The sequence below is a fragment of the Dromiciops gliroides genome, chromosome 3 (genome assembly GCF_019393635.1).
Source record: "Dromiciops gliroides isolate mDroGli1 chromosome 3, mDroGli1.pri, whole genome shotgun sequence".
NCBI classification, from domain to species: Eukaryota; Metazoa; Chordata; class Mammalia; order Microbiotheria; family Microbiotheriidae; genus Dromiciops; species Dromiciops gliroides.
Genome location: NC_057863.1, coordinates 638580369 through 638592936, shown reverse-complemented (window position 1 = coordinate 638592936; position 12568 = coordinate 638580369). Strand labels below are relative to the sequence as shown.

The 12568-nt window shown below is 43.3% G+C and overlaps 1 protein-coding gene across 4 annotated transcripts in view; it reads left to right on the top strand.

The window, feature by feature from the left end:
* The window catches only part of PRKCZ (protein kinase C zeta), a 249670-nt gene that overhangs the window by 57136 nt on the left and 179966 nt on the right, over positions 1 to 12568 (top strand). The window contains exon 1 of one of the 4 annotated variants that reach the window (XM_043993094.1): positions 870 to 966. The exons of the other annotated variants lie outside the window; for them this stretch is intronic. Coding sequence (XP_043849029.1) covers positions 885 to 966 — 82 coding nt within the window. The 5' untranslated portion in view covers positions 870 to 884. Of the gene's footprint in view, positions 1 to 869; positions 967 to 12568 lie in introns of those variants that run through there. 4 annotated transcript variants of the gene reach the window in all.

Sequence of the window (12568 nt, the reverse complement as noted above, 5' to 3'; positions counted from 1 at the left end):
ATGTTGCCACTATCAGCTGATTCCCTGGGAAGGGAGAGGACCCAGAAATCCAGGGGAGCTGGCCTTACCGGGAAGGGATTCGGAATTTGCAGAATGTTTTCCCTTTTGCAGAGGCTTCCCTGGATCCCTGACAGGGCTTTTCTGTCAAGGCTGTTTGTGGGCACTTTGCAGCCCCTACTGAACTGCGTTGGTCAAAGTTGTTTTAAGATAATGGGCTATTCCCCTTGTCCCCTTGGGTATTTCCCTCTTCGTTCTGGATTTCAGAAGCTGCTGTCTTGTCCCTATCTTTGGCTTGCAAGATGTTCCTAGTCTTAGTAGCTGTTTTTGACAAGGATGGTGTGTGTGTGTGTGTGTGTGTGTGTGTGAGAGAGAGAGAGAGGGGAAGAGGAGATGGGGGGAAATGCAGAGATGTTTGTGAATTTCATCTTCGGTCTCTTTTTTTTGGCGTGTGTGGGGGGGTGGGTCATCTATCACGCACAGTAATAAAATAACAATAACCACCCACCAGTAACTCTTGTTGGTGGGCTTGGTGTATATCATGTGGCCTGTAAATGCCGTGCTCACTTGTGAGGGCAGGATTTTCCCTTCATTTGTACTATATTGGCAACAGTGATTAGGTTATTCCGAGCACGTGAACGTGTCCCCTCCCCCAGCGGAGGCAGGAGCGAGCGAGCGAGATCACAGAGGCGGCTTGGAAGAGAGAGCTTGGATTGTGTTGGGGAATTGGTTTGCTGGGGAACCCTCAGAGGAGAAGGAAAGAAGGTTGGGGTTTATTGGTCGGCTGGACTGAATTGCAAGGGTGGGGGTGGCGGGGTGCAGAGAGACTGGGCTCTCCGAGGAGAGGAGGAGGAGGAAGGAAGTAGCTGTGTCATGGTTTCTCAAGAATGTCTGTCAAGTCTTTGCCTCTGTCTTTTCATGCCCCCCACGTGTTTGGAGTTCGTGTTTATGGGAATCCTGGACATATAGGTACCGATGGACAAGAAGGGTTTGGGCCTCCCGGGCAGGAATTCTGTGTTAGGTCTTTCCTTCATGAACCTGCTGCTGTCCCCTTCCCAAGACCGAGTGATGAGAAAATGAGAAATTGACGTGTGTTTGTATTCCGTGTGTTTGTATGTATGTATGAGATTATTAAATTATTTTTAAATTAAATTTTTTTCTTACTTTACCACATTTTTTTTTATCCCTCCCACCTCTTCCACTGGGGGAAAAAAGAGAAGGAATAAGAAAAACGTGTGTCTGTTTTCAAAACAACCAGGGGGCAGAGTGGCCCAGTCCTCCACTCATTTTCCCTTTCTCTGAAGGAGCCTGCAGTATTTGGTACTGGGCTCTTGGGATGGGAGCGTTCCAAGCGGATTTTTGTTTCCTGCCCAGTCCTGAATCTGCCTTCTTTGTAGAGTCCTAGCATGTGGGGCTTTAGTCAGCGATTTTCTTGGCATGTGCCCTTCCTTTGGTTCACTAATTTAGGACATGAGGTCAGCTACGTCAGGCAGCTGCCAGACAAGCTCCTGAATTCTCTCCTGGCTGAGGTCTACCTGGGCTCCATCATGCTCCCCCAGACCAGGGCTCCATCACCCGAGGCTGGCTCCTAATTCCAGGTGGGAGATTGGATGGTGAAGTTCATCTATATAATATAGCCATTCCATTAAAGAAATCATTCCATCCTCTCTGCAGCTCTGTCTCTTCATCTGGAAAATGGGAATAGTAATAATACGATACTACCGAGCATTGCTGTATGAATCAAGAGAGAATGTACACAAAATGTTTTCTAAATTTTAAAGCATTTTGTTTGTAACTGCATACATCTGCCATCATCCTCATCCTCATGCTCATGGAGAATTTGGAATGTCCTATAAGGTTATTCATCAATCTACATAAAGTTCCTTAAACAGTTAGCATCCTAAGGGAAAGGCCAGTAGATTAGCACTCATTTAATTTTATGTATTTAATTGTTTTCTATCTCCCACATCAAGCAGACTCTTTTCGGTGTTAGAATGTAAAGTGCTTGAGTATAGGAATTGAAGTGTTTTTGTTTCTCTCAGTCCTTGGCATATAAAAGGTAATTAGGTAGCACAGTAGGTAGAACATTTTGGTCCTGGAGTCAGGAAGACCTGAGTTCAAATCCAGCCTCATACACTTGTGACCCTGGGTGAGACCCTTTATCTCTACCTCAGTGTCCTCAACTGTGACTTGGGAATAATAATAATAGTTCTATAAATGCCAGCTATTAGGAATATCAGGTATTAGAAAGGGCTACATCTCTATCATTCCTCAGCTCTGTTGTTAAGTAGAACAAACTGCTTTGGGGGAGCACATTGGGCCTATGAGATCGGCCTATGCCCTTTGGAGAGTTGCTGTGAGGATCAAGTGAGATAATAATTGCTAAGTGCTTAGCACTGTGTCTAGCAGAGTAGGTGCTATAGAAATGTTAGCTGTTGGGGCAGCTAGGTGGCTCAGTGGATAGAGCACCGGCCCTGGATTCAGGAGTACCTGAGTTCAAATCCAGCCTCAGACACTTAACACTTACTAGCTGTGTGACCATGGGCAAGTCACTTAACCCCAATTGCCTCACTTAAAAAAAAAAAAGAAAAAGAAAAAAAAGAAATGTTAGCTGTTATTATTATAACAGGAGCAAGAGCTTAATAAATGATCAGTTGAACTGAATATCACTTACTTGGATTACAGTATTACTTGGATAAATACTGACTGATAGTAGGCTTCTGGAGAGCAGGACCTGTCTCATTTTTGTATTTGTTGTCCTCAGTACCTAGGACAGTGTCTAGCACATAGTAGGTAGTGGTGAATACATTGGAGGCTTCCAACTCTCCCAGTAGGGGCTTGGAGGTCAAAAAGTTTTTTCCTCCTTTTCCTGTTTGTTGAGTTTGAACTAATTTAAGGCAGTTGGCTCATTCCATTTGTTTTCTTGGAAATGAAGCTCAGATTCAGTAGCTTTTTACAGATCTGTGAGACCCAGAAATGAAGTGACAGATGCTTTATGGCCAGGATGGGAATGCTTGGATCCCAATCATTGTCTATTTCTTGAGTGTCAATTATGTGCCCAGACCTATGCTGGGATCCTGGGGAACAAAGGGGACAGACTTTTTCCTCCTCCTGGGCCTTCGGGTTCTTTATATTATTGAAACAATTGTTGAGCAGTAGAAGCCAGCAGAATGTAAGCTTCTACAGGGCAGGGGCTGTGTGGGTTGGTTTTCCTCCTTTAGTCCACAGTCTGGCAAGTAAGCCCGTCATAAATACTTGATGCTTTGATTGGTTGATTGTTGGTACAGGCCAAATAGTTTAAATATTTAGGTGACTTGGACTGCTAGGGCTTACGTGGTATTTTCTTCAGATCCTATTGTAGAGAAACTCCCATTCATGTATTCTAGACAGTTGTGAGTACATTTGAGGAAGTGACTAAGTTTATTGGTGATGATTCTCCCCAAATCATCTGAATATAATAAACCCAATGGCTAGTATTGGATTTCACTTGCTCCCAGAGTTAAGGAGATATTTCATAGAGGAATAAAACCACTTTCTATAATAGACTAATAGGATCACAGGGTTGGTGGGGATCTCAAAGAGTGAGTCCCAGTCCCTTTTCTTCCACAAGCATTTATGAAAAGCCTCAAGGCATGGCGCAGTGGAGAGAACCGGTTATGGATGAGTACTAGTGGAGAGAGAACCCATGGACTTTGCTGGCCACTGGAAGACCTAGCTCACACTACAGTTTGCAAAGAAAGCTCTTCCCTTTTAATACCTTGGTTTGATAGTAAATAAATGTTGAGGGATTGGGCTGGGCTTGATGCTAATCCCCATTCATCTGCCTGGTAAATATGCATGAGTTTAGGAAGCCAGGTCAGCAGTTTGGGGGTCTGGGCACCATCACTTAGAGAGATGAGCTCAAACTAGGTGGCTTAAACACGGCCATCCTCTCATCCAGGATTTATGAAACACTCAACGTGTGCTTAGCCCATGGAAAGTTTCAAAATCATTGACTAGAACCCAGCAGGAAGGGTAAAGATAGCTTGCAGGGGTTAATTTGCATTTCAGTGTCAACAATGACTTTTCAATGAGTGAAACTCAGACTAGGTCTTTTTAAAAGAAATATACAGATTTTGTCCTTACTTCCGTCAGCAAGTATAGGTATAAATGAACTAGAACATAGGGACAGAAAAGAAAAATGAGCAGGCAAGCTGAGAACAACCAGCCGGCCAAGAACCAGACTGTAAATGGCTGTGTTTGTGTCTGTCTGTACACATTTTACATAATGGGCAAAGAAGGGCAGCCGGGCAGGGACCATGCAGTCAAGACAATCTAGGTTCAAGTTCTACTTTGGATAAACTTGGCTAGCAGTAGGGCTTGTGGTAGGCTTCTTGAGAGCAGGACCTGTCTCATTTTTGTTTGTTATTCTCAGTACCTAGGACAGTGCCTAGTACATGATAGGTACTCCTAGTACATGATAGGTATTGTTGTTTATGTTAAACACTGAACGTTTCCTTAAATGACCAGGCTGTATATTCATGGATTTGATGCTACTAATGATCTGTGATCAGCTTAACCTATTGTATCTCAGAACTCCTGAGCTCAAGAGGTCCCTGTAGCTGGGATGACAGGCATGGACCACCATGCTCACCAGGAAGTGACTATTAAACTGAAATATTTAATAGATTTTGTGACCAGGAATGAATCACTTAATCTCTCAGTGCCACAGGCAATTGTCCATGAATCTTTAAGTTCCCCATTGGTGGAAAGCATTTCCATACTGGGAATTCCCCATCTTAGAGATAAAATCAGGGGATCATCACTCTTGAGGTGAAGACAGCCTACTGGTCATTTAGTTCAACCCCCTCATTTATAGATGAGATCCAAGAGAAGTATAGCTACTTGTTCCAATGCCACGCTTGAGGATTTGAACCCAAGGTCATTTGACTTCAAATCCAGCACTTTACCTACTAAACCATGTTGCCTCATCAACATCCCCCCACCCCTCCCCTAAAAACCCAGCCCCAAAGAACATTGGATTATGGAATGGGAAGGGATCCTAGGGGCTGCCATTCAAATTGGCTCCCAGAGACCATACCCTGGAGAAACTGAGCTGTTCAGCACTGAGCTCTGCTAGCTGCAGCCTCCTCCTCCCAGCCCTGCAGCTCTGCCCTCAGGATCCTCTTCTACCTGAGAACTCTAATTAGACCAACACTATCCTTGCCTCAGTGGATTGCCTGGTTGGCTCACATCTGTCCTTATGATTTCCCAGAGATTTGGTCTTATATTTATTGTATTATAATTGTATTCTCTCCTCCAGGGCAATTATTACCTTGTTTTGTATTTTTATTACCTGTGTTGAACACTGCTAAACAAATCTTTTTTCTTTAATTCATCCCCCCCCCCCTTTTTTTTCATTTACCCATCTAATCCAGTGGCTCCCAAGTACAGGAAATTTTGGGGGAAAAAATTTCTTTTCTTTTTTTTTGCAGGGCAATGAGGGTTAAGTGACTTGCCCAGGGTCACACAGCTAGTGTCAAGTGTCTGAGACTGGATTTGAACTCAGGTACTCCTGAGTCCAAGGCCAGTGCTTTATCCACTGTGCCACCTAGCTGCTCCCGAAAAAAATTTCTTTTGATAACTTCATAATTTGTTCCCTTTGTATGTAATCTGATGTATTTTATGCATTAAATGCATTACCTTGAGAAGGGGTTCACAGGCTTCCCCAGGTGGCCAAAGGAATCCATGACACATGAACCCCAGATCTAGCCCAACCTTTTGTTTTTGTTTTTTTGTTGTTTTTGTTTGTTTGTTCTTTGTTGGGGTTTTTTTTGTGTGTGGGGGGGGCAGTTGGGGTGAAGTGACTTGCCCAGGGTCACACAGCTAGTAAGTGTCAAGTGTCTAAGGCTGGATTTGAACTCAGGTCCTCCTGAATCCAGGGCCGGTGCTCTAGCCAACCTTTTCTTTCTTTTCTTTTTTTAGTGAGGCAATTGGGGTTAAGTAACTTGCCCAGGGTCACACAGCTAGTCAGTATTAAGTGTCTGAGGCCGGATTTGAACTCAGGTAGTCCTGAATCCAGGGCTGGTGCTCTATCCACTGCGCCACCTAGCCGCCCCTCAACGTTTTCTTTTTAAAGAGGAGGAAACTGAGATCCAGAGAGGTCAAGTGAATTATCACAATCATAGTGGTAGAAAATAACAGGTCTGGGATTAGAATCTTGTTCCTTCTTTCACAGAATCCAAGTTGGAAGGGATCACGCAGTCCAACCTGATCTTTGCTTGTCTGTCACAATGCCCATATCCTCATGCTTTGCCAGGAGCTTTTCTTGTGTACTGGGCTACTTGGTCATTTTAAGGAGGCTCATTTTTGTCGGAAGGCTGTGTGTTTGCCTATGTCATCATATTCCTACCATTGATGCTTTTTCTTTTCCAATGCTTTAATTGTTCTTTCCTTCTTTCCCTTGTTCCCTCCCACTTACTCCCTCTTTGGAACAATTTCCTCACTTTGGAACAACAAAAGATTATAGTTAAGCCAAACAGATTAAGCTATGATGTGCCTCATTCCACTTTAGGAGTCCACCTCTCTGCCAAGAGAGAGCGCTTGGTACTTAATAGACACTCTGTAAACGCTTATTCCTTTCCCCTTCTCTTCCCCCGATCTTCTGGAGTCATGGCTTATCATTATGCTGACTGAAGTTCTGATGTCTTTTGGTTTTTTTGCCTTGCATTGTGGCACTCATTCATTGTAAAGGCTGCTCTCCTTCACCTTGCATCAGTTCATAGAAGTCTTCCTGTGCTTCTCAAATCTTCACATCCATTATTTTTTACTGTTTTTGTCAGCACCCAGTACAGTGAGTGCATCCCACATAGCAGGGCCTTCATCCATGCTTGTTGACAGATCTAGAAATGTAAGTTAACATATTAATTTGTGCATCCCAAGGGCCTATCAAAGCCAGGGTAGGAGGAATATCAGAGCTTGCTCTTGCTCCCCTAAGGCCGTGTTAGCTCACCCTGCACTTGAGGGTCTTGACATTCCCCCAGGTCAGGTGAATGTTAGACCCTGGGAATCTGGAGTGGAGCCTTCTGGCAGTCCCATGCACACAGCAGCTTCTTGTCTGGCATTCATGGAGGGCATGTGCAAATGGCCACTTGGTTCTCCTGATATGAAGAATGATTTGGATGCTCTAAAAAATCTGTTAGCTTTGGTTACTTATTAAGCTTTTAAAGAAAGATTGTGTGTGCCCATGACTTGTTTCTGAGGCAGAGGAGAGCGGTGGGTTTGTTTGTTTGCTTTTCTTACATGTTCTGATAATTCTGGTTTGGGAAAGCATGCACTCACTCAATTTTGAGTTTTTTCCCCCCTAATCTTTTCTCCCAATCTTTTTTTTTGGGGGGGGAGCAATGAGGGTTAAGTGACTTGCCCAGGGTCACACAGCTAGTAAGTGTCAAGTGTCTGAGGTCGGATTTGAACTCAGGTCCTCCTGAATCCAGGGCCGGTGCTCTATCCACTGCGCTACCTAGCTGTATTCCCCTACCCCCCACCCCCAATCTTTTTAAAGCCCTCTTCAGGGCTTAAGATATGTTTCACAGAATATCAGAGTTGGAAGGAACTTCATTGCAACCAAAACCTGGGTTCAAATCCTGCTTTAGATATATATCTACTGGCACTGTGACCGGACAAGTTACTTTCCCAAACTGAGCCTTAATTTCCCCTTCTTTGCACTGCGTGTGTATTGTGATGTGTTTGGTGTAAGAGGTGGTGGTTTATTCCTTTCAGTCTTGTCTGACTGTAACCCCGTCTGGGGTTCTCTTGGCAAATATACTAGAATGGTTTGCCTTTTCCTTCTCCAGTTCATTTTACAGATGAAAAAAGTGAGGCAAACAGGATTTGTGACTTGTCCAGGGTCACACAGTAAAAGGATCTGGGTTCCAATTCTACCTCTGATACCGTGAAGTGGCAAAACCCTTTCCCTGCTTAACTCTATGATTTTATCCAGTTCTAGAGTTACTATCCTTGGTCCTACCTCAGAGCGGTTGGGGGGGGGGGCGGGGCAGGGAAGGCCATATGCAATATTCTGCAAATATGAAGGCATCATGTAGACATGAGCAGCTTCTAGGTGGTGTAGTGTATAGGATGCTGGACCCAGAGACAGGAAGACCTAAGTTTCAATTCAGCCCATGTCTACCTCAGTTTTCTCCACTCTAAAATGGGAATCATAAATAGCACCTACTTCCCAGGGTTGTTGTGAAGACTTTTATCAATTAGAACTGTCCAAAAGTAGAATGGGATATTCCAAATGGTAGTGGATTCCTCAGCACTTGAATGAATGCCTTCGAGCAGATTATAGATGGCCAGTTATTGATATGATCTAGTGCCAGAATTCTTGTCCTAGGATTTATGAATTAGAAAAAAAAACCAGGAAAATTGTGTTGCTTCATTATTGACTTTCTTTATACCTATTTTATTTTATGTATTTTTGAGACATTATTCTGAGAAGGGGTCCAGAGGCTTCAACAGATAAGGACCTCTGATTCTAGAGGGTATTTTTTTTTTATTTTAATTTTTTAAATTTTTTGGTGAGACAATTGGGGTTAAGTGACTTGCCCAGGGTCACACAGCTAGTGTCAAGTGTCTGAGGTCAGATTTGAACTCAGGTCCTCCTAACTCCAGGGCTGGTGCTCTATCCACTGAGCCACCTAGCTGCCCCCTAGAGGGTATTTTTGTTCTTGTATTGGTTGGACTAAATCACCTTTTAAGGCCTCTTTTAGTAGGCAATTCTGTGGTTGCTGTCCAGGGTCCTGCCTAAAATGCCCAAGTCCAGAACTGAATAGTATACTGGAGATGGAATCTGAGAAAGGCCAAGGATGGTGGAATTGTTGAATCCCCGGTCCTAGGATCTTCCTGGAACAAAGTCCACATCAGTTTTTTAGCTGCTATAACACTCTTTGAACTCATTTCGAACATGAAGCTCACAAAAACCTCTAGATCTTTTTCAGACCAACTACTGTTTGGCCATGCCTCCCCCATCTTTTATTTGTGAAGTGGATTTTTTTTAACTCAAGGGTAAGACATTTACCCCTCTTGAGTTTTTCTTTATTAAACTGAGCCCAGCATTTTATTTTTAATTTTTTATTATTATTATCATTTTTTGTCACAGGACAATGAGGGTTAAGTGACTTGCCCAGGGTCACACAGCTACTAAGTGTCAAGTGTCTGAGGCCAGATTTGCACTCAGGTCCTCCTGAATCCAGGGCCAGTGCTTTATCAACTGCACTGCCTAGCTGCCCCTGAGCCCAGCATTTTAGCCAGTTGAGATCTTTGTGGATCCTGTCATGCAGTCTTTTAACTAGCCTTACTAGCTTTGTGTCATCTTCAAATTTGGTCAACTTGTCATTTGTGCCTTTATTTAAATACTGGATACAAATGTTAAAATTATCCCAGGGCCTAATGTGATTCCTGGTGCTGCTGAAGACCACTAGTGAGAAAGGACCCATAACTTCCTACAGCAAGCCCTTTTGACTTTTGGTAGAACTCATTTTAGGGAATTTTCCCATTGATATCCAGCCTTAATGTCTCTCTCTGCAAGTTCTACCCATTACTCTTAGCTCTACTCATGGGGGCCAAGGAGAACAAGATTAATCTCTCTGCCATGTGATAGTCCTTGAAATACTTGAAGATAGCTCTCATGTCCCCCTAAGTATTGCCTTCCCTAGACTTAACAGGCCAAACACTCCTAGTTCATTTAGTGGATACTCATATGCCATATCTTGCTGTTTCTGCCTCTTCCATCTCTCTCTTCTGATTCCTAATTGGTATCCTTGCCTCAAATTCTTCTCCCCCCTAGGGGTGTGATAAGAGTGATTTTCTTAAACTCACCTGAGGAAGTGCCTACAGTATTAAGCTATAGGTTGTTTTTTCACAAACTATTTTGCCAGCAATTATCTTTTTTTGGTGAAGCAGTTGGGGTTAAGTGACTTGCCCAGGGTCACACAGCTAGTAAGTATTGAGTGTCTGAGGCTGGATTTGAACTCAGGTCCTCCTGAATCCAGGGCCAGTACTCTATCTACTGCGCCACCTAGCTGTCCCACCAGCAATCATATATTACTCCCCTTCCTTAAACATAATGGTTCAGCCTAACTAGCCTTCTCTCTGTCACATTTGGTACTCTATCTCCCACCTTCACACCTTTGTACTGGTTGTGCCCAATGCCAGGAACATACTCCCTCCTCAATTACATGTTGTTCAATCCCTCTCTTTTTACAAGACACAGTGCAAGTGTAGAATGGGGCCTTTCTTGATATCCTTAGCTGCTAGTGCCCTCCTCTGCCTCTCTTGTTCTCTTTGCACAGTGTCCCAAAAGTCTCAGTGCCATTTTAAGCTTGAAACACTTTAGACTCCCCTAAGACTTTTGGGACACACCCTTTATTTCTATGTCCTTATATATGTGCACATTATTTCCCTAGTAGACCATAACCTCCCTTGAGGGTAGGAACTGGTATCCCCAGAGCCTAGTACAGTTCACTTAGTAGGCATTTAATGAGTGCTAATTGATTGACATGGCAGGCTCTCAAGGCCCCTCACCATCTCAGTTCATTTCCTTTGTAGTGTTTTCCCACTTATTGGTGTCTAGAATTTAACCCAGGACTCTGGATATGGTCTAGCCAGGGCGAGGGACAGCAGGACTTTCACCTGGAAGAGCTGTCTATGCCTCTCTCAATAAAACCAAAAGATTACATTAGCTCTCTTGACTGCTATATCATACTGTTGATTCCTTTTCAACTTGCAGTCTACTAAGACCCCCAGACCTTCAGAGTTGATTAGATACCACAGACAATTAGTATTGGCATGTAGGAAAAGAGATGATGGTTGGTAAATTCAGAAGACTCAAGTCCCTGTTCAGATTAACTGTCTTAACTAGGTGAGTCACTTTCCTCCCCATTTGTTTCTTGGTTCCCTCATCTGTAAAAAGTACTTTCACCACCAATAGTGGGAAGAGTATTTACTTTGTAAGCCTTCAAGTGCAATCTAATTGGGAGCTATTTGTATGTTTTGTCATTTTGGTAAATAATAACTAGTTCCTACAGAGGGGAAAGTGGTTTATCAGCTACTAAAGCAGAATCATTTTCCAGAATCAAGTGTGTGATTTAGTTTAGCTTTTTATTTTTGAAGATTAAATTAGCTTGGTTACAATTTATGACCTTAACACCTTTTAAATGAATCTATCATTTAAAAAACCACCTATTAGACTGAGAAAGTAATCGACTTTCGAGCTGCTCTAAGCCAATACTCTGCTTAGTTCACTTTTTTTCATTCCCAAATCTAATATCAATTTGTCAATCCATGCATTTGAAACAGTTTTTGCCTCCTGTGGTCCGGGTTGAAAAGAATACACTGGAACATCCTGGTCTAGGATTTCAATACCAAGCAATAAGAGCCAGAAACTTCTGAGGACCTGAATCCAGGGATATTTGAGGTCAGTACAGAAGAAAGATGGGAGCAGGTCCTGAGGAGAGCTACTGAGATGCTGAGCAGTCTGGTGGGCATGCCCTTTGAAGACCATGCCTGGCATAAAATGGGCACTTGATAAATGCCTGATTGTCTGCTGAATTGAGGGATCTAGGCCTAGATGTTTAGACTGGAGGAGAGACTTAGGAAGGCCCCAAGGTAACTGTCTTCAAGGATTTAAAGGGTTCTTCTCCATCTGAAAGAGGGAATGTTCTTCATCCTCCGAGGGTAAATATGGGGCACAGGTTACAGAATTGGGGGAGGAGGGCTCTACTAATTGGCTTATTTATCAAGACATTTATTATGTGCCAGCTGTCTGCCAGGAACCTGTCCTGTTTTAGGCACTGACAATATAAAAACAAAACAACTACATAAAAGGATGTTGCATTTAAGGTAATTACTTTTTTCTGGTGTGGGGAATAGGGAAACACACAAACACACAGAGTTAAGTAAATAGAAAGTAATGGCAGTGAATATAGCACTGGCCCTGGAATCAGGAGGACTTGAGTTCAAATCCAGCCCCAGACATGTACTAACTGTGTGACCCTGGGCAAGTCACTTAACCCTGATTGCCTTTTAAAAAAAAGTAGTTGGGGATGGGTGAAGGTGGGTTAAAAACTTGGAGACATCTGGAAAGGCCTTGGGTATGCAGTGAGTTTGAAATGAGCTTCAAAGGGAGTTAGAGATTTTTTTTTTTAATTGAGGCAATTGGGGTTAAGTGACTTGCCCAGGGTCACACAGCTAGTAAGTGTTAAGTGTCTGGGGCTGGATTTGAACTCAGGTACTCCTGACTCCAGGGCCGGTGCTCTATCCCCTGCAACACCTAGCAGCCCCAGGGAGTTAGAGATTTTAAGAAAGGAAGGTGAGCGAGGAATGTATTCCTGGATTGGGAAACAGTCTCTGTAAAAGTGTGGCAGTAGGAGATAGAATGTAGTGTGTGAAAAAAGAGCAAGCAGGCCAGTTGGCTGAAATAATATACAAAATGGGGAGTGCAGTGAGCCTTGAATAGACATAGGCTAGAAGCAGTGTGAATCAGTCAGTCAACTGACAAGCATTTATTAAGCACCTACTATGTGCCAGATTT